Source organism: Gallinula chloropus, assembly GCF_964237585.1.
Source record: "Gallinula chloropus genome assembly, chromosome: 1".
Classification (NCBI taxonomy): domain Eukaryota; kingdom Metazoa; phylum Chordata; class Aves; order Gruiformes; family Rallidae; genus Gallinula; species Gallinula chloropus.
The window spans coordinates 100,969,552-100,990,062 of record NC_140085.1 but is presented as its reverse complement, the minus strand read 5'-3'; the positions used below and the strand labels follow the sequence as shown (position 1 = coordinate 100,990,062).

The window sequence follows — 20,511 nt, the reverse complement described above, 5'->3', positions numbered from 1 at the left end:
GCACCAACATGCGGAAGAACTTTTTCACAGTGAGGGTGACGGAGCAGTGGAATAGGCTGCCCAGGGAGGTGGTTGAGTCTCCTTCTCTGGAGATATTCAAGTCTCGTCTGGATGCCTACCTGTGTAATATGAGATAGGGAGCCTGCTTTGGCAGGGGGGTTGGACCCGATGATCTCTTGAGGTCCCTTCCAACCCCTAAGATTCTGTGTGATTCTGTGTGAAAAGCAAGCAAACTTTGGTAAATCAACTCTCTGCTCTTATCTAAGATGGTTAAATACGTAATTTCATAGCATTGCAGTGAGTCAACAGACTATCATAGTCAAGTGATCGAACCCTTAAACTAATATAACAAATTATCACTGCCCACAGAGTTAACCATAAGGATTTTTTACAAAGAGCCACAGTGATAGGATGGGAGTAATGTTTTAAACTGAAGGAGAGCTGATTTAGATCAGGTATTAGGAAGAAATCCTTCCCTGTGAGGGTGGTGAGGCCCTGGCACAGGCTGCCCACAGCAGCTGTGGCTGCCCCTTCCCTGGCAGTGTTCAAGGCCAGGTTGGATGGGGCTTTGGGCAGCCTGGTCTGGTGGAGGGTGTCCCTGCCCATGGCGGGGGGACTGGGACTATGTGGGCTGCGAGATCCCTTCTAAACAGTCCCAAACCGTTCTGGGATTATATGAATCTAAGACAAAGACAACATCCTTCAGTTTCAATTCCCTCACATAATACTCCCTTACACCTGTCTGATTTAAGTGTCCATTAGCTGCTTTTCCCTTACATCTTACTGTCATTAAACACAATTATGGAGGGTTCTTATTCCACCTCTTTTCAAAAGGAGGCAGTGGGCTTTAAAAATGGTATGACAGTTAAATCACACAGCAGCAGCTTAAAATACAACCATTAGCAGTGACAAGTTGTGGTTTAAGTTTAGGAAATCATTAAAGGACTCTGTTGGGAATCTTTCATGTGCACAGACAAATGAAAACCAAGAGAAAACAAAACCGAGAGATAACTCCCCACTCACCCCCCAACAGAAGGCATGTTCTGCTCGCTCCAGCTCTGAATCCAGTTCAGCATTTCAAGGCCACCTACTTTTTTAGGCCCACATACAACTATGTCACTCAGGATGATATTCAAGGCAGACAATAAGCTAAGGTATAGGTGGGTATGTCCTAGAGTGTCGTCTTCCAGATGAAATCAAGGACACAAGCTCCACTGTCATCAAAACCATTTTTACAACTAAACCAGCCTTATTTCCATGTATGTATTTTATGGAGATTTATTCTGTATTTAGGCGTGGGCTTCTGGTAGGATCTGTTGCTTGTTGGGGGGGTGTTAAATGAATAAATGTAAGTTCATAAACAACTCTGATGGGTTTTACACCATATTAATTTTTTTACACTTTTTTTCTCTCATATTAAAGTAATCTTGAGTTCAAATAGTGCCTAGATTTATATTCTTCCCAAAGCTAATAACAGTTTTCAATAGCTAGGCAGGAAAGGGCTGCATTCTGCATTTCTGCAGTGCCAAGCATAGCAGTAGCCGTTTCCTTTTTGTGATACCAGATAACAAGCCTTTCAAAGCCACAAAGGGACAAGAACTAATAAAGAGCAGGCATTATCCACCCCCACGTTTCTATTAACAGTTCTATAAGCATCATATAAGCCTCATCAGAGCAGAACACAATAGTTCCCCCAACACAAAAGCAAACATACAGTGACTGAGAAGATGGAAACTTCTGTTAGGATCACCGATCCCAGAAAGAGAGGTAAATGCATTCCCTTCCAGTTTAAATCCTTCTTGTGGCAAAAGTGGATGCACCCAGTAAGAAACCTGAAGCAAAAGTTAGGTCCTTGGCACACAGAAGAGTCAAAATACTACTCCTGGAATCTGTGAAGCAACATCATTTCTATTTGTTGAGGCTAATGCACCTTACCCCTCCAGACATCAGTTCAGCCCTGGGGTAATGAAATGTCAGAACAGTATCGTTACTGACAAAGTGACATTAAATACTCAATAATTTAGAGGTTAATACAGAAATTAGGGACATTTCCTGGGCGGATTACAGGCTGGGGGAGGGGGCAGGGAAGGACAGAACACTACGTGACACATGGAACAAGATTGGAGACAGGCAGGAGGAAGGGGAATGGAAGTTGGGAAGAGAAAAAGATTCACACTTGCCGCTGTCGAAGCCTTCGGCCTGGACACTTCCTGATTCACTGAGCTGTATTCTTGGAGGAAGAGTATATATATGCTTTCTATAGCAATTGAATAACCATCTCTTCCTCATGCTCCATGAAGAAAATAGCAAAGAAGACATAGTACTTATTTATACATATCAAAAGCTTAAACCAAAAAGCTACTGTTGAATTCAGAAATTCATCTCCACAAGGCAAAAATTCACATGCAACTGAGGTCTAAGTAACTTATTCTGTTCTTTCATAGATCAGAATAAATCCAGGTTTATAAGGGTACATATCCCAGGGAAAAAAGAAAACTCCACATGCTGAATAGAAAAAAAACCCCAGACTATCATACTTATAACATTGTTTTTTATGCCTCAGCACCTTGCACATCCAAAGACCACTCAATGACACAGCGATTAAAAGGCAGAACCAAAGAAATACGTGTCCAGAAAATGCCAAGGAGGAGCTGGAAATAAAAGTCACAGCACATGTTACGAGTGCCAGAGGGAAGACAAGAATCCCGAAGGTGTTGCCATTTGTGCAGCTTTAGTCACACCAACGTTGGTTGCTGCTACCCCAACAGTCCCACTCGGTTACTGTGCACTCATGTGAGCATACATACCTGCATACAGCCATGTACAATGAACACATGCACAGCTCCACCAAAACATCTACTTAGCTCACATAATTCCTCATTTTAGAGACAGCTGAATTTTTGCTTCCACAGAAATTTCCATGTTTGAACACTGATTTCAGCCTGACATGACAGGGGAAAAAAAAAAAGCTACACAAACGCACCTCACAGTTAACTCTATAAAAAATTCTGCATCCACAAGTCCTAATTCATGATCAGTACAGACTGTTTGTTGAACAGCTGAAGAAGAAAGCATTGTTTATAGTTTATATTCTCCAACAAGCAGGTCACTCTGGAAGACAATTCCATATTTAAAGCACAAAGAGCAAAGCCTGGGGAAAAAGGTCTGCCACTGTAATTTCTTACTGGCAGGTCCAGGGCATAACAGAATACCTTCCTTTGCTGCAAACACAGGGACAGGATTTATTTATCTTTTTTTTTTAATCCCTCTCATTTTTTAGGAAGACACAAGCTTAAAACTCTAGAAGGAGGGGTACTGTCCCCTTTCCTCTGCAAGCCTGCAAACCAGCAGGATTGCATTGTCATTCCTGTTTGCTTCCCGGGTTTTTTTCCCCCTCTCACTTTACTGTATCAGGAGCATGTGGTCACCAGAAGAGAAAGCATTAATTACCACTTGGCTATGCGCAGGATGACTGATGAATATTCATTTGGTAGCTCGAATGGACTTTGCCTCGTGATTAAGGAGGACTTCAGTGAACCACATATTCCTATTACCAAATCACGTGGTGCTTTATACAATACTTGCCAAACTGGAGGGGGAAAACTGTCACTGGCAGCATAAGGGGCAAAGAGAAAGAGCTGTGCTGACTTTGAACATCTTAAATACAAGAGAAAGTAAAACACGCCTCCATATTACTCTGCTGGAGAAGACCTTAAACGGGTCAAAGACTCTGACTCACAATCACTGTCAGGCTCAGCTGTGGAAGAAACGATTTGGCTGAAGAGGCCGATGCCCCCTCAGGTGGGAGCAGCAGGTCCTTCAGGGAGCAGGTCTCTACCTGACAGAGGCTGCGAATCCCGGCCTTCAGCCACTGCAGCTGACAGCTTTGCCTGCTAACACACACTGAAAGCCATGCTGCCCGGCGTTAATCCCTTCGGCTGCGGTGGCTCCGACCAGGGGCACCTCCTTTCTGCAGCTCCCCTGTGGGGACATCGCTTTCTGCAGAGACCTGGGGACAGCTTTGCAACTGTCCCGGCCAGAGTCAGCACAGGACATGAATAAGCCTGTATTCTGCCAACACGCTGCACCTGGAAAGGGATTTTCATTAATGGGTTTGTTAGGAATCTAAGGAAAGGACGGCACTGCAAGGAGACTGGCGAGCTTGTGATCGGGAAGTACACAGTAAGACACACAGGCAAACACGGGCACATGTATGGGCTGGGAGAGGGGCTGCTGGAGAGTAGCCCTGCTGAGAAGGACCTGGGGGTTCTGGTGGATGAGAAACTTAACATGAGCCAGCAGTGTGCTCTTGCAGCTCGGAAGGCCAATGGTATCCTGGGCTCCATCAGAAGAGGGGTGGCCAGCAGGGACAGGGAGGTGATTGTCCCTCTCTGCTCTGCCCTCGTGAGGCCCCATCTGGAATCCTGTGTCCAGATCTGAAGGGCCCCAATACTAGAACGATGTGGAATTCTTGGAGGGGGTTCAGAGGAGGGCCACAAAGATGATTAGAGGGCTGGAGCACCTCCCCTACGAAGAGAGGCTGAGGGAGCTGGGCTCCGGGGACCTCACTGCAGCCTTCCAGTACCTGAAGGGAGCTTATAAACAGGAGGGGAATCAACCTTTTAAAAGGGTAGATAATGGCAGGACAAGGGGGAATGGATTAAAGCTGAAGGAGGGAAAGTTTAGATTAGATCTTAGGGGGAAGTTTTTTACAGAGTGGTGAGGTGCTGGAACAGGCTGCCCAGAGAGGTGGTGGATGCCCCATCCCTGGAGGTGTTCAAGCCCAGGTTGGATGGGGCCCTGGGCAACCTTGTCTAGATCATGCCTGGAGGTTGGTGGCCCTGCCTGTGGCAGGAGCATTGGAACTCTGAGATCCTTGGGTTCCCTTCCAACCCAGACCATTTTATGATTCTATAATTCTATTTGGAAGTCCTCATTGCGGTTATTTTTAAGGGATGTACATGTTTCCAGCTAAAAAAGTTCAGCTGTGATCTGTATAGTTACCACCATAAAATTTAAGATACTGAATACAGAAAAATATCCAAATATCCACATAAACCTTCTGTCAGTAGAACAATGCTGGAAGTAATATGTATCATTTGAGGACAACTTTATTTTCACAACCAAACCTAAATACTATATTCATTCACATTTAGGTTTTGGATTCCTTGTACAACTGTGTTAACAACAAGAGGCACCTTTCAGTCAAGTGACCTCTGTAACTTCAGGCTTGCATTATAAACATTAAAGATCTACTTTACAAACCTTTTATTAACGACTCTGTTTTCTAGTCCTCTCATCCAGTGGAACAGCCATGAAGGTGGTTTCTTCATCTCCTAACACAACCTTGGTGAGTCATAATTCAAAATAAATCAAACGAAAACCACTTATAAAAAAATCAGAAGTGTTCCAGAGGTTAGCTAAGTCTTACTTACTTCTCTCTTCTTTCATTTTTTTTTTCCAGACAAAAATCTATATAAACTCTTCAGATGTAACTTAAATAAGGGACATCATCCTGGCACCAACGTGCACGCACTGACCCACATCTGTGTCCAAAATGTGGCCAGGAAGTGACCCAGGCCACGTATTTCCTGGCAAAGAGCATGATTTCAGTAGGTAAGCACCTGGCCCCTGCTCCAGCTTGGACTTGTCTAAGGGCTACAGTCCCTTAGGAGTGGACCTGCTCCAAGTGGAGCCTTAGCTACAAGCAGTGTCTCCAGGAGTATACCTGCTGCAGCACAGACTTACCCACAGCCACAGCTGCTTCAAGGTGCCCCTGTTGTAGAGTGGCCTTACCTGTGGGCCACAGTGCCTTCAGAGATGTACTTGCTCCAGCGTGGCCTTGCCCACAGCCACAGTCCCTTCAGAAGTAAACCTGCTCTGTGGTGGGCTCATCCACGGCTACACCCTTTGAGGTGCTCCAGCATGACCTCACACACAGACACTGATGCTTCAAGGCATACATGCTGCAGCATAGACTTAGCCACAGCCATTTTGAGGTGTACCTTCTCCAGCGTGGACTTACCCTTGGGACAGAATCCCTTCAGAGGAATCCCTGCTGCAACACAGACATAAACACGGCCACAGGCACGTTGAGAAGTACCTGCTCTGGTGTGGATTTATTCACGGCCACAGACATTTCAGGGTGTCCTGCTCCCACGTGGACTCATCCACCAGTCACAGTCCCTTCCACTCAGGTTCACACAGTAGTTACAGCCTGTCCAGTCCAGCAGCACAGAAAGGGGAGCGATGCCCCAGCCAGCCCGGGCACGTCACCATTGCTGTTATCAAAACACTCCCAGGCATGGCACAGTGAGGTGATAAGCAGTACAGTACCACAGCAAGCCACGAAAAGCAAGAAGACAGCATACAGTAAGGCAAGGAAGCCCATGGCAAGCACAGGAACCTGCCAATTAACAGCTAAACAGCAATAAATTCCATCTAGCACGTTCCAATCAAATCTTGCGGTGGTTTCAGCCCAGGCAGCAGCTAGGCACCAGGCAGCCACTCGCCCAGTCCTTATTCAGTCTCTACCTTGTCCCAAAGATTGCAAGCCACCTTAGGCAAGGTCTGACTTCTCTGGTGCTTATAACACAGGGACTCGCTTACTTGGGTTTCCAGATTGTATGTTGTACAAAGAGGAACAACTAGTCACAACAGGCTTGCAAATCCACTTAGAGTAAGCGGATTACAGTAAGGCTTTTCTAATATCGACGACTGTTCTGTTGCTGCACATTTAGGTTATCCTTAATTCAAAGGGAAAGTAATAGAAATAAACAGTTGGAGCAGACAACCAAGGAAAACACAGGTATTATTTCTAATAATCCAATTCCACAGTAAGCTGGTAAGGGAAATCATTTTAAAACCTTCTAAAATTGAACGAGACTTCGTAACAAGAACTTCACACAGTCAGTCCATTAAGTGTGTTGGCATCCCCAGATCTCAAATTTGGAGCCTTCCCTCCCACACTAAAGCACCACCAGTTCAGGTTGTGTATATAAGCATATCCTGCAGATGCTCGTGGCCAGTGGATAAGACATGCCCTTGCCAAACCCCAGTCTGCTTGCTGATGAGGGTATGGGGGAGAGAAACCCTTGATGCTTTGCCACCACAGCTCAACCGTGGCCAACACAGCGGTGAGTTACCCACACCATCTCTGTCACAAACACAAAGCACGGTGCCATGCAGCCTGCCATGAAGAAAGGTAACTCCATACCAGCCAGACCTAGCACTATTGCAGCTCTTATTTCACTCAGGTCCCATATTACCTGATCCAGCCGGGAATCCTCTGTCCCATTTGTATACAAATTAATCTCTATACCCTACTCAAACCTTGTCATTCTCTCGCTCATTCCTGAAACTCCCTCTTACCAACACTTATATACATGATTTATACTATATACTCAAACCATCTTTACATCCAAGAGTCAGGTTTACACATCCTCATTAACAACTACATTCCTTGACACACGCACAGATATTACCCCCCGCTTCCATGCTCCCCCTCCCCAAATGTTCGTAAGAACAGTCAATGACTTTGGTCCCACCTGTTAAGGAGATCACTTAGGACAAGAGAGGTAGCATGCTGGATTGTTGAGCACCAAGACCTCAGTGCTGCACTTCACAGGTTACCTTGTGAGGCTCATTCTTCATTGGTTGAGGTAGTTCATGCTGTATCTGTGACAGTATGCTCCCCCTGTTGCCCCCATGTTTTCCTGACTTTCTCCTGTTTACATGGATTGATTGATAACCATTGGTGCTGATTGTGATTTCTGCATCTGTCTCACAGTTCAGGAAGACAGATAACAACACAATAGCCAAGGGTTATCTACGCTAATGTGCCCACCAAACACTGGTCAGTGTCCACTGGCATATACTGGTGGTATGTAAATATGACTATGAGCCAATCATCTTACTCCATCAATAACGAGCAGTCCCAGAGCCCTTTGAGCTCTCCTGAGACAACAGCGGGCTGTTGAGACACGTCAGGATCTCCCCTGGAAAGGGACGCCTTTCAAGGTTACTCCTCGAGGTCGAGAGAATCCTTGCCGTGACAGATCCACAACAGATCCTCGGTAAGTTGGGAATAAGTGCACTGACATTTGTGATCTTAGCTAAGAAATAGAAAGGATTGATTGTATATATAATCCTTTAGACATAACCGTTGACCAAGTCTGGGACTAAGACTGAATCCAGCTGCACCTAGGCTCCTCTCTGAGCAGGAGTTTAGAAAGCAAGGGGATTCTTTCTGAACCTTGTGACTCAACAGGAGGGTCTCCCTGATAGATTCATCTGACCCTGTTCTCTATGTACTAACTAACCAAGATTATCTTACCATCACGCAGGAACACTGCGCTGCCATCCAGCGAGACCTGGACAGACTGGAGAGCTGGGCAGGGAGAAACCTAATGAAGTTCAACAAAAGCAAGTGTAAAGTCTTGCACCTGGGAAGGAACAACCGTTTGTATCAGTACAGGCTGGGGGATGACCTGCTGGAGAAGAGCTCAGTGGAGAAGGACCTGGGGGTCCTGGTTGATGACAGGTTGGCCATGAGCCAGCAGTGTGCCCTGGTGGCTAAGAGAGCCAATGGGATCCTGGGGTGCATCCGGAGGAGTGTAGCCAGCAGGTCAAAGGAGGTGATCCTCACCCTCTACTCTGCCCTGGCCAGGCCCCACCTGGAGTATTGTGTCCAGTTCTGGGCTCCTTGGTATAAAAAGGACAGGGATGAGTCCAGAGAAGGGCTACGAAGATGATTAAGGGCCTGGAGCATCTCTCCTATGAGGAGAGGCTGAGTAAGTTGGGACTCTTCAGCCTTGAGAAGAGAAGACTAAGGGGGGACCTAATTAAAGTTTATAATTATCTTAAGCAGGGGATGCAGGGGGAATCAGCCAGCCCCTTTTCAGTGGTCTGCAGGGACAGGACAAGGGGCAGTGGCCTCAAGTTGGAGCACAGGAAGTTCCGCACCAACATGCGGAAGAACTTTTTCCCAGTGAGGGTGACAGTGCCCTGGGACAGGCTGCCCAGGGAGGTGGTGGAGTCTCCTTCTCTGGAGATATTCAAGACCCGCCTGGACGCCTATCTGAGTGATATGAGCTAGGGAGCTGCTTTGGCAGGGGGGTTGGACCCAATGATCTCTGGAGGTCCCTTCCAACCCCTACAATTCTATGATTCTATGATTGAATCTTAATTACTGTCGCATTTATTACCAAACACTGTTACACCCTTTTGGTTTATATCAATAAACATATTATTGCCTCCATCTCAAGAGTGAAGTGCATCCCTCTTATCTATCCCATCTGCGACAGTATCATTTCCTGTATCATACACATCAAATCACAGATTATTTCCTCCCTCCAAGAAAAAATCTCCTTGAGGTATGCCAGATTTCCACTTCCTTCTGCACTACCCACCAAGCACACCAGGGTCCTTGAGCAAAGATAATCCCACAAACCAGCTTTCTTTTTCCCCAAGGAAGAGCAACCCATGCTGCCTTTCAGAGCCACTTACCTCCCTGTACTAGTGTTGTACAATTAGTGTTGTCCTTGACCTGGGCACTGGGGGATCAGAAGCTGGAGGCCAGACATGCTGAGAGAGATTTGGGGGTCCTGGTCAACAGCAAGTTAAACACGAGCCAGCAGTGTGCCCAGGCAGCCAGGAGGGCCAACTGTATCCTGGGATGCATCAAGCACAGCATGGCCAGCCGTTCCAGGGAGGGGATTGTCCTGTTCTACACTGCACTGGTGTGACCTCACCTCAAGTCCCGGGTGCAGTTTTGGGTACCACAGCACAAGAGGGACACTAAAATATTGGAGAGCATCCAGAGGAGGGCAGCGAGGATGGTGAAGGGCCGGGAAGGAAAGTCTTATGAGGAGAGGCTGAAGTCCTTGGTTTGTTCAGCCTGGAGGAGGTGGAGGGGAGACCTCATCACCATCTATGGCTTCCTAACAAGGGGGAGCAAAGGGGCAGGCACTGATCTCCTCTGATGACCAGTGATAGAGCCCTAGGGAACAGCTTGAAGCTGAGACAGGGGAGGTTTAGGCTGGATGTTAGGAAGAGGTTCTTTACTGAGAGGGTGGTCAGGCACTGAAACAGGGACCCCAGGGAAGTGGTCACAGCCCTGAGCTTGGCTGAGTTCAAGAAGTGTCAGGACAAGGTGCTCAGTCTCATGCTCTGACTTGTCTGTGTGGAGCCAGGGGTTGGACTTGGTGATCCTTACGGGTCCCTTCCAACTCAGCAGATCGTATGATTCTACTATGGGCACTTCATCCCCTCCCACAGTACGTAGGGGCTTTGTTTGTGCAGAACCAGGGAGTTAGTAGATCATCTGGTGTTAAACAGCCAAGTGGCTTCTGCTAAATTGACATCCCACCACTTCCATTCCCCAGTGTCCAATGCTCTCATCGGTGTCTTCAGCAGTGCGTCGTACTGCCCGATCCTTCCAGAGGCCTGTGAGCAACAGGGAATGGGATGCACCGACTCAGCGCCCTGGTTCTCGGCCCAGCGGTAGACAAGGTTATCTCAGAAACGCGCCGCACCGCCTGGCTCAGTCCCACCTGGGATACCATGGCACACAGCTCGCATTCCGAGCCTCAGGGTGGCATTTCAAGCCGTGGGTGATTACAGCCTATGTCTCCAGCCACCCAGCAGGCACTTCCACCATGGTAAGCACACAGCACTGCCCCAGCCAGTTTCACAGCAGCGGATCAAGACAGCCAGTTTGGCAGGTCTCGCCGTACTGATACCCCAGCCACCCCCCTCCTGCTGCTCCAGGGAGGCTTTACTCACACACGTCACTTAATCACAGTGCACGTTTCACATCTGTGATGGCCTCAACAGTCAGGGCCACCCTTCAGCCACGAGCCCATCTTCTCATTGCTTCTCTTCCAGCTACTGTCTTTATCTTGAAAATCTCAAGGTTTTTCTCTCCCTGTCCTGTAAAGGAAAGGAGTGAGAGCAGCTCCAAGGGCATCTGGCTACTGGCCAAGGTCATCATCACAGTTCAGGATGGTTTTTGGCACCCAACATGGAGGGCATAGATATGAATCAGTAACCTCTTTCTTTACAGTCAACTGCTGCTGGCCCAGGTCAAGCCACCACAATCCAAACCTGCTCCCTTAAAGACAGTTCTTACAATTTGAGAAGGCTCTTTCCCGGAGCAAAGATCAGGCTTGCCACAGATGACCTCCTTGACTTGAGTTTTTGAGTAGAATTATCAGCAGAACAAAATTCAAAACTGCTGAGAAATGCATGTGATTAGCACTTCTGCAGGCAAGGACAAGGCATCTTATCAAGGTGTTGAACATATCCAGTGAAACTTGGTTAAATAAATCATCTTTTAAATCAACCTTTGCCCAATCAAAGTCCAGCTTTACTTATAGGTACAGCCCTGGGAGGGACAGCAAAAGAGAATTCCTGTGAAGCTTGCTGCACACAGACAGGTAAGAGATTCTTTATTTGCTAATCCCTCTACCCCTAGAAAACTCCTTTTTATGAGTCCAGTACTTCTGCATGTAAAGCTTTCATGGATTAAAAGTAGTAATGCAGCGCACCATAATCCTCCCTTCGTTTCCAAATAAGAAGAATTAATCTTTCCCACCAAAGCCTCCTGTTTCCTCAGCTTTGTGCACCCCTGCTTTTGCATGCTAACATCAAGAATTAGCACAGGTTCCCAGTGATTGTCACAAAAAACTGCTCTGGGCTGTAGTGCGATAAGCACTATCTGATGTGTCCCAAACCATGTCCAAATCATAGTCCCAATGCAAGCACAGAGAGCTCAAAAAAGCACAAGACCCCCAACCAAGAGGAACAAGTGAATCATGGTCCACAGGCTTCCTATCCCTGCATGCTGAAATTCTCCAGCTCCAGTGACATCTGTGACAAACCCTCCCCAAACATCCATCCTGTTCTATATGCCGCACAACTAACCTCAACAATGCACTTTCTGCTTCCATAGCAGACAGCCTGGCATGGGTAGCCACAGAGGTGGCCCAGCAGTGGGCTACCATGGGAGGATTGGACTGTCAGCTACTTAAAAAAAGAGGGAAAAGAAAAAAGGCACATTCCCACAAATATTAGTCACATAGGTGACATAAAAAGAGAAAGAACCAAACATGGAGTTGGAAATAAATCTTTACATGCAGACAAATGGATTTTTTTTTTAATTTACTAGCTAATCTCTGCAACACAACTTTGGCCTTCTGACAGGCTTCTGTCAGTAGACAGAACAGCACCTGGTCCTCAGGAACTGGCTTTAGGTGACCCTGCTTGAGCTGGGAGGTTGGACCACACGACCTCCGAGATCCCTTCTGACCCTGCCTCTCCTGCAATTCTCTGAAATCCCATTTTATCACATCACTTTCCTATAGAGTGCTGGTATTTTTGCACTACTGTTATTTCTCCTCTATAAGACAATTCTGGTATTAAATCCTCAATTTTCACTATGCTATCACAGACAGACAACTTCTTTCTTCCAGTTCTGCATCTTGCTTAACTTCATTAGAGACAGTGAGACAAGAAAATTGAGGGGGAGAGGGAAGAGGGATTGCTTTCTTTCCCCTAGCCTCCTTAACTAGCTTCAAGTTTGTACAGCTGGAATTCCTGGGAAACAAACCCCCAAGAATTCTGAAGCAAACTGCCTCAGGATGTATTTGGAGGGGACATACCTAGGTGAGCTTAGACTTTACTCGCACTCAAACTGGTTTTACTCACACAGGTCTTTTCCACCCTGCCTGGTAGAGATGACTTCTGTTCTCCAGCCCCGAGAATGTCAAGTGACCAAAACACCCCCAAAGAGCTACGGATTCTACCTGCGTATCGAGAAGGACACAGCAGGGCACATCATCCGGAGCGTGGAGAAGGACAGCCCAGCTGAACAGGCTGGCTTGAAGGATGGAGACAGAGTCCTCAGGGTCAACGGTGTGTTTGTAGACAAGGAGGAACATGCACAGGTACGTCTCTGTTTAGCCTGGGTTCGGCAGATCCACACCACTCCCCGTTACCCACTCCCACCTCCACTACGTGAAGGTTTCTCTTCCAGTTTTCATGGCATCTTAAGCAAGGAAATCCAAGAGCTGAGCCAACTACTCTAAGCATCTCCCTGCATCATTCACTGCCCACTGTGGGCATGAGATGCCTCTGAGGTGCCTCCATAGCACATGAGCAGAGGGATGAAACAACAAAACCAGTAGCCAGTGCAACCCTTCCCGGGGAGAGCTTTTAGGTCCATCATTCTAGCGACTGCTTGCCATCTCACCTTGTCCTCTACAGGTAGTGGAGATTGTCAAAAACAGCGGGAATTCTGTTGTACTTCTTGTTCTGGATGAGGCATCCTATCAAAAGGCAGAAAAGGAGGGAGTGAATTTGGAAGAGCTGAGTCAGAAGGTGTCCAGAGGACAGCAGCAGGAGCAGCGGTCCCCAGCGCCCACGGCCAACGGAGCAATCACCACAGCTCCACAACCCCGGCTCTGCTACCTGGTGAGGGAGAAGAAAGGCTATGGCTTCTCTCTGAAAAGCACAGAAGGTGAGAGCTCGGGATGGGGCAAGTATAGATGTGTACATGTGTGTGGGTATTTATACGTATATAAGGCAGCAGGGACAGAGACAACCACAATTAACGTGTGGGGGCCAATGGGGCACACAATCTGCTCTTGCAGAAAAGAAAGCAAGAAGCAGCAAGATGAGCTCAGAACCATCTCTAGTCCATTGCTCTACAGCATATGGAGAGCATGGTTTTCAGAGGACCACGTTTCCTACAGGGTAAAGGCAAAAAAATATAATAATAATAAAAAAGATATAAGCTATTTTCTGCTCGTTATTTAAGGCCACTTACCAATGACCACATTTACAGTCCCCGCTCAAATATCAGCTTATACATTAAGTCCTATTTCATTCCTCCAAATCACCTCAGAAATCAGCATGCAAGATTCTAGACAGCTGTAACAAACAACTTTTCCTGATTTTAAGCTATTTCATTTACAAAGGAAGAGATTTTGAACCTCTTCCATACACACCTTTCTTCCAAGGCCAGTCTTCTGGAAAGTATCATAACTAAAGAGGTTATCTTGGAATGCAACATAACCAAGAGACCAAACATGGAAGTCTTCCAAACACAGGAAATTAGGAAATGTATAAAACAACATAAAAGCAGCTTCTCAGTTCAATCTGGGGTTGTGGGGAGGTTCGGAGCGTAAATCAATTCCCTTTCAGCTCTCTTTATCAGCCCTTTTGGTGCTCTTGGTAGAGAAATAAAAGATTGCTTGAGCTGCTGATAGCAAACAAATGCTCCCCTCCCCCACAGAAGTGGTTTTTCCAGGACAGAGTAAGAGAGATAGAGGTTTGTCTTTGTGGAAGGTTTGTAGTGCCACCGTAACCTGCACATAAGCAGAGACCAAGAGTCTCTAAGGACATCAGTGCTGAGCTTCCTTAACCGTTAAACCCAGGCATTTTTCAGTGACTTGTGCTGTGTAATGAGTTTTCATTTATTTCAGGAAAGAAGGGGCTGTTCATAACAGACCTCTCACCACAAGGAGCAGCTGCAAAGGCCGGCGTCCAAAATAACGATCGCCTGATTGAAATCAATGGGAAAAACGTGGAGAATGACACACATGAGGAAGTGGTGGAAAAGGTACTTGTTTGTATGCTGATTCATCTTCTGCTCTGGCCCACTTTCACAGCAACCTGCCAGGGTCACTGAGGAGGCAGATCTGGCTGGCTTGAATGCTTCATGGTAAATCTGGGAAGCTGCTGTTCGTGTCTCATCAACACGGCACAGTTCCCCTCCGCCTGGGCTCTCTTGTCAAGCAGCCTCTTGAACTGATTCTGAATGAATACTGCCATCAGAACAGGCCACAGAATTTTAAATAACACAAGTATACTGCTGCCAGGAACCTTGCTGAATAAATCATGCCCTGTTCCTAGAAGTCCTGGAAATACTCCTCATGGTAAGAGGGCAAGCCATAACATGTGGCTTTCAGGGCAGGAAGAGGGGGAACCCTCTGAAGATACAGTTAGCACGGGACAGGGAAAAATCATTATTTTAGACAGTAGTTCCTTTCTCCTTTAAAGAAGTTAAAAAGTAATGAAAACTACTCTGCAAGTAATTCCGGTACCTGGCCTCAGCTGCAAAGCTCATTGCTTGAGAGGCTTCCAGCTTTCCACTGCTGGTCCTGCTAAAATGCAGCTGGAGCTGAAGAGATTTCAGAGAGCCCTGAGACAGGCAGCACATGTTCTGGCACTCCAGCATCACGATCCGTTGCGCTCCACTAGCTATGGAGCCCTGCAACACCTGTGTTTTGTTCAGGTGCTGTAGCATCAACAACAGAGTGATGCTGGTTAAGATGAGTAAAAAGGGCACCCCTTAGACTTAAAAAGGAGTCAGAGAAGGATGGACTTGGAAAGGTTGAACAGAGCAAAAAAAACCCTCCCAAAAACCTCAGTAAAACAGGGAGATGGAGGAGGACCACGAGTGACAGAAACTTTACTCTCGTCACTGTAATCTAAAACAGTGGTATAGGTGGGACAATGTGTCTATTGGATGTACCTGTATTGTACAGTTCCACCTGTAGATAAGCCAAGCACTATCAACTGAGGCTCACTGGATTCTACTGGCACTGTATGACACCCTCATGGCACCCTACAGCTAATTCCCTCCAGGTCAGGAAACGGTACGAAACACAGAAAATCTCCTCATGCATAGGCTGAGGATCTTGTTGTGGTCCCAATTTCCAACTGGAGAAAAAAGGAAAAAAACAAATCAAATTTATAGTATCTCAGCCTGTACCTTAGGGCAGCTACAGCGCCCACACAGCACTGTGTGCACCAGTTCCCGACTTAACGTCTGTAGTTCCCAGGTGTTGTTGAAAGGGTGACATCTGAGACTGTACATGTACCACCACAGGTGAAGGAGTCTGGAAATCACGTTGTGTTTCTACTTTCAAACAAAGAAACGGATCGCTACTACTCAAGCCAGAAGATGGCACTGAGCAAAGAGAGCGCCAGCCTAAAGCTGCTTCCCCTCAAACCACGCCTGACCGAGGTCCAGAAAGGAGAGAATGGTTATGGCTTCTATCTACGTCTGGAACAAACCACTGGCGGTAAGAGCCCAGTTAACACACAGACCACAACATTTGCTATACAATTACTTCCTGGATGGGGCTTGCAGACCTTGTTCTCTTTGTCTTCTTACTGCTCATCTAAAAGTCCCTAATAGATGTGTTGCAAACAGGGCTACCTCAGGAAAATGGTCTTAACCTTAAGTACCATTCTGACAATTAGCCTTTGCCATGCATTTTAATGTCTTTTAACAAGCATACACCTTTACACCAAGCTTTTTTCCCCTTCTGATCTTAGATCACATAATCAGGGATGTCAACTCTGGGAGTCCAGCAGCCAAGGCAGGTCTCAAAGAAAATGATATTATAGTAGCCGTCAATGGCAGAAAAGTGGATGGTCTGGATCATGAAAGCGTGGTGAAAGAAATTAGGAAATCCGAGGGAAAGGCCAAACTGCTGGTGGTGGATAAGGAGACGGACGCCATGTATAAGCTGGTAAGAAGATGCAAAATACTGCTAAGAATTGGTAATTTATCGTTACAAAGAGACATACGGAGCAATGAAACAGCCAGTCTGCTCCAACAGACACTTCTTCAACTTGCATGCAATACCTCCTAAGATACATCCGTACTTCAGCAGCTCTCCTTGCAATTGCACAGCAAGTCACTCAGTGTCCACATTTTCAGCCTCTTCCACATTTTTATAGGCACTGTTGGAACAATTCTAAATTTACACACGACATAAGAAAGGTTAGAATCACAGGCTGGTTTGGGTTGGAAGGGACCTCAAAGCCCATCTAGTTCCAAACCCCCTGCCATGGGCAGGGACACCCTCCATCATACCAGGGTCCCTAAAGCCCCATCCAACCCAGCCTTGAACACTGCTAGGGAGGGGGCAGCCACAGCTTCTCGGGGCAGCCTGTGCCAGGGCTTCACCACCCTCACAGGGAGGGATTTCTTCCCAACACCTAATCTAAACCTGCCCTCTTTCAGCTTGAAGTCATTGCCCCTTGTCCCGGAGTTTAAATTCAGAGCTACACAGCTGTGTAACCATTTCTGAACAAAATAAGAAACAAAATTCCCTTCTCATACAGATCAATGTTGCAGTTTTCCACTCAGCCAGAAATAAACAGCAGAGTTCTTCACTGCAGCTCGTCTGAGTCATTAAAAAGGTTTTAAACAAAATACATTCAGCATGAAAGCCTTACACAGATCTCGCAACAAAGATATTACCTTAAACTTTTGTCACTTTTTTTCAGGCCCAAATTTCCCCCTGCTCATACTACTACAAATCACAAGATCCACCACCAGAGGAAACAGAGGAAAGAGCGGAGTTGCACGCCGAGCAGAACGTGGACCACAAGCCAAGAATCTGCAAGTTGGTGAAAGGGCCTAATGGATTTGGCTTCAGTTTAAACATGATCAAGAACAAGCCTGGACTGTTCATCAACGAGGTACTAATGTAGAATGAGGAAGAAGGAAAGGCTCAGGCAGTCTGTCAGACAGCATCCTCCCTTGTGTCCTGCAAACACATTCGAAGAGGCCATAAAAGACAAGTCTCTTCTCCAGCACTCTCAGATAAAGACCTGTAATTGTTAAAGTCAGGCTGACATTGTAGGACCAAGATTAAAAATAAACTCCAGAAAGCATTCCTTATTCTGGTAAAACACGTAGAGGGAAGGGGAATCCAGCTTTTGCACCATTTTTGCTTCTATTCATGAAGCTGGCATGCTAAAATTAGTATTTTACATAGATTTTTTTTGACAGTAGAACATCCTAAAAATGTACAAGGGAGACCTTCACACTGCTCTACCCCAGCTTCTCTGAATTCCATAGCTGGTGAAAGTCAAACATCTATTGCCTCAAATTATGTCTGTGCCTTTTGCTGTTCTGAGAGGTTGGGTTCCACTCATCACTAAGGAATCTGTGACATGCAGTAAAGAGAAAGTCACTGGACAGGGACCTGGCAAGCAATAAGAAAATTGGGTTTTCACCTGTCTTGATAATTTTACCATGCCACATTACTCTACTGAACATCTATCTATCAAAACAAAGATGCATCTTAAATCTCAAACTGATGGGTTCCATGTTTATCACATCTAGGCCTATATTCTATTCAATAGAATAGAATAGAATAGGTGTTCTATTCTATTCTATTGCCTCTCCAAATTCCCTTATGCCCTACGAATATCCCCTTCCCCATGTGTATTTTGTCATCTCGTAAGGAAAGCAGTAACACCACCGTCTAGCTGACCCTCAGCTGTCAGTGCATCTCTCCAGGCTTTCTGCAGATCTCACAGCCTGAGCTCACCTTTGCAGGTACAAAGCCACGGGCCAGCCAGCACAGCAGGGGTAGAAAATGACGACTACTTGGTGGAAGTGAACGGGACAAACGTGATGGATGAGTCCTATGAAAGAGTGGTGGCGAGGATCCGAGAGAGCGGCGACAGACTCACACTACTGGTGTGCAGCAGAGATGCTTACACATACTTCCAGGGCAGGAATATCCCCATCACAGCCTCTATGGCAAGTCCAGTCCACGGCATGAACCTGCCTGCTCATGAACCTCTGCCTGAACCCGCTGCTCATGACCCTGTGCCTGAACCCGCTGCTCATGACCCTCTGCCTGAACCTGCTGCTCACGACCCTCTGCCTGAACCTGCTGCTCACGACCCTCTGCCTGAACCTGCTGCTCACGACCCTCTGCCTGAACCTGCTGCTCACGACCCTCTGCCTGAACCTGCTGTTCATACAGAAAACGATTCATCAGAGCCAGAGAGAGACTCACCGGAGCCAAGGGAAAGGGTGAGTAATTCTGCATTAAGTAGATGCTAAAGGATCAGCTAGGCAATAGGAACCTTTTTCAACTAGTATTCCCAAACTAGGACTTTTAACTTGAGCCTGGATTCTAACAAGTCAGTCTATGTTGTTAAAAGCTGTGGTCATAAGCAAGTCTTCCTTTCCCTACACATAATACAGGCAAGTATTTTTAATGCAAGATTAAATCACAGAAAGGAAGCATATACAAGAGATTTTATGGAACGTGCTAATCCAAATATGGTAATCCTTAAAGAAGATGGGAAACAGGCAATACAATGTGTGTATTGGAAAAAAGTGCCACAGTATACCAAAACCCATAAACTACTTCTGGGGAGATCAGGTGAAATATTTCAAACCAGTTCATTTTGTAGAAAGCAGAGCAATCAATAGTTTATGGTGACATTTCCTAGGAAATGTGCCGATTTGAAATGATTTTACTCACTTTATGCCACTGGAATCTGAATTAGAAGTCAGAAAAATCAGGAACTTCTTGAGACATTCATTGTGAACCCTCTGTGTGGTCAGCCTTAAATTAATTAAATGCTTCTTTTCTGATCGCGCAACCGACAGGCAAGGAAGAATAAACCCAAAACTGTCGCCCATTCGTTTTTCATCAGCCTTGTATGCAAACTTCCAGGCACAAGTCGTTTCAAGAGGCTCTTAGTCACCAAGCTGCATTTTTCAGAGCTAGAGTTAGCATCACTTTTACATGCACATTCAGCAGGTATGGGAATTAAAGAACAGGAAACCTCTACTGAGCAAATTTCCCTCTCGACATACTAAACCAGAAAGCACTTCAACAACACAAAGCACATTTGTTGGGTGATCCCACCATCCAAACCAGCACATGATCAGTGCAAATGGAAACAGGAGTCCTTCAAACACCGCCGACTGTCGGGCACGTTTACAAACTAAAAATAACCAGAACGTATCTGTTACTCCTCTGCAGGCAAGTTCATCCTCCTCTTCACACTCAGCTGCCTCAACCAGAGCAGACAGCGACAACGATGACACGAAGTTTTGAGGAGAACTACGCCACGAACAAAAGAGAAACCTTCCAAATCCACGTCCTCCAATCACCCTTTGCTACCACACCTCGCAGAACGTGACTGTCCCTAGGAGTGCTGTACCTGTAAAGGACTGCAGTCTCTTGCTGGAATGCAGCAGCCCGAAATAAACGCTTCAGTGTAACCTGCACCCATTTAACACACTGTAATCGTACCTCGCCGGCTTTCTGCCTCATCAAGTGGACCGTTAAGTTCCTTACTTCTCTAAAGGCTTAAATAAATTCATAAGCATCTTAGCCTTTTAAGAATAAGCTCTTAAAGATCAACTGATTTCTCCCCATCTCCCAAGAGAGGCAGTTCTCCCTCTAATCCAAGTCCATCAACTCGATCTCTGCAGCAGCTCTTCTATGCTTATACTCCCAGCAGCGAAACTGCTGTGAAATGGCATAAGCCAATTTACTCTGTCCATTACTCTCCTTTCTCCTGCTAACATTCCAGAAGTTTCTTTCAAACATTAAGCTAACTTCATAAATGTAACTCAAGACATTTAAGCACAATTCTGTCTTCTGCCTAGAGCTGTGAATCACAGTGAGTACGTAATTCAGTCGTGCAGGTTTATCTAATTCCAAGTCAACT

General features: G+C 46.2%; 1 protein-coding gene across 1 annotated transcript; it reads left to right on the top strand.

Annotated features, from left to right (window-relative positions):
• Positions 1-11,425: 11,425 nt before the first annotated feature.
• PDZK1 (PDZ domain containing 1) lies at positions 11,426-19,907 on the top strand. Its single transcript, XM_084279161.1, has 9 exons — positions 11,426-11,438; positions 12,713-12,947; positions 13,267-13,519; positions 14,487-14,623; positions 15,896-16,091; positions 16,348-16,544; positions 17,308-17,502; positions 18,368-18,853; positions 19,818-19,907. The coding sequence occupies exons 2-9, from the start codon at positions 12,738-12,740 to the stop codon at positions 19,890-19,892; spliced, it is 1,749 nt and encodes a 582-aa protein (XP_084135287.1). The 5' UTR covers positions 11,426-11,438; positions 12,713-12,737; the 3' UTR covers positions 19,893-19,907.
• The last annotated feature ends 604 nt before the right edge of the window (positions 19,908-20,511 follow it).

What these genes read in the sequence shown, in the direction of transcription:
- PDZK1 (XM_084279161.1), top strand. Translation starts at nt 12,738, where the DNA reads ATGACTTCTGTTCTCCAGCCCCGAGAATGTCAAGTGACCAAAACACCC. An exon ending in ACAAGGAGGAACATGCACAG is followed by an intron (nt 12,948 to 13,266) that starts GTACGTCTCTGT and finishes TGTCCTCTACAG; the next exon opens with GTAGTGGAGATTGTCAAAAA. An exon ending in CTCTCTGAAAAGCACAGAAG is followed by an intron (nt 13,520 to 14,486) that starts GTGAGAGCTCGG and finishes CATTTATTTCAG; the next exon opens with GAAAGAAGGGGCTGTTCATA.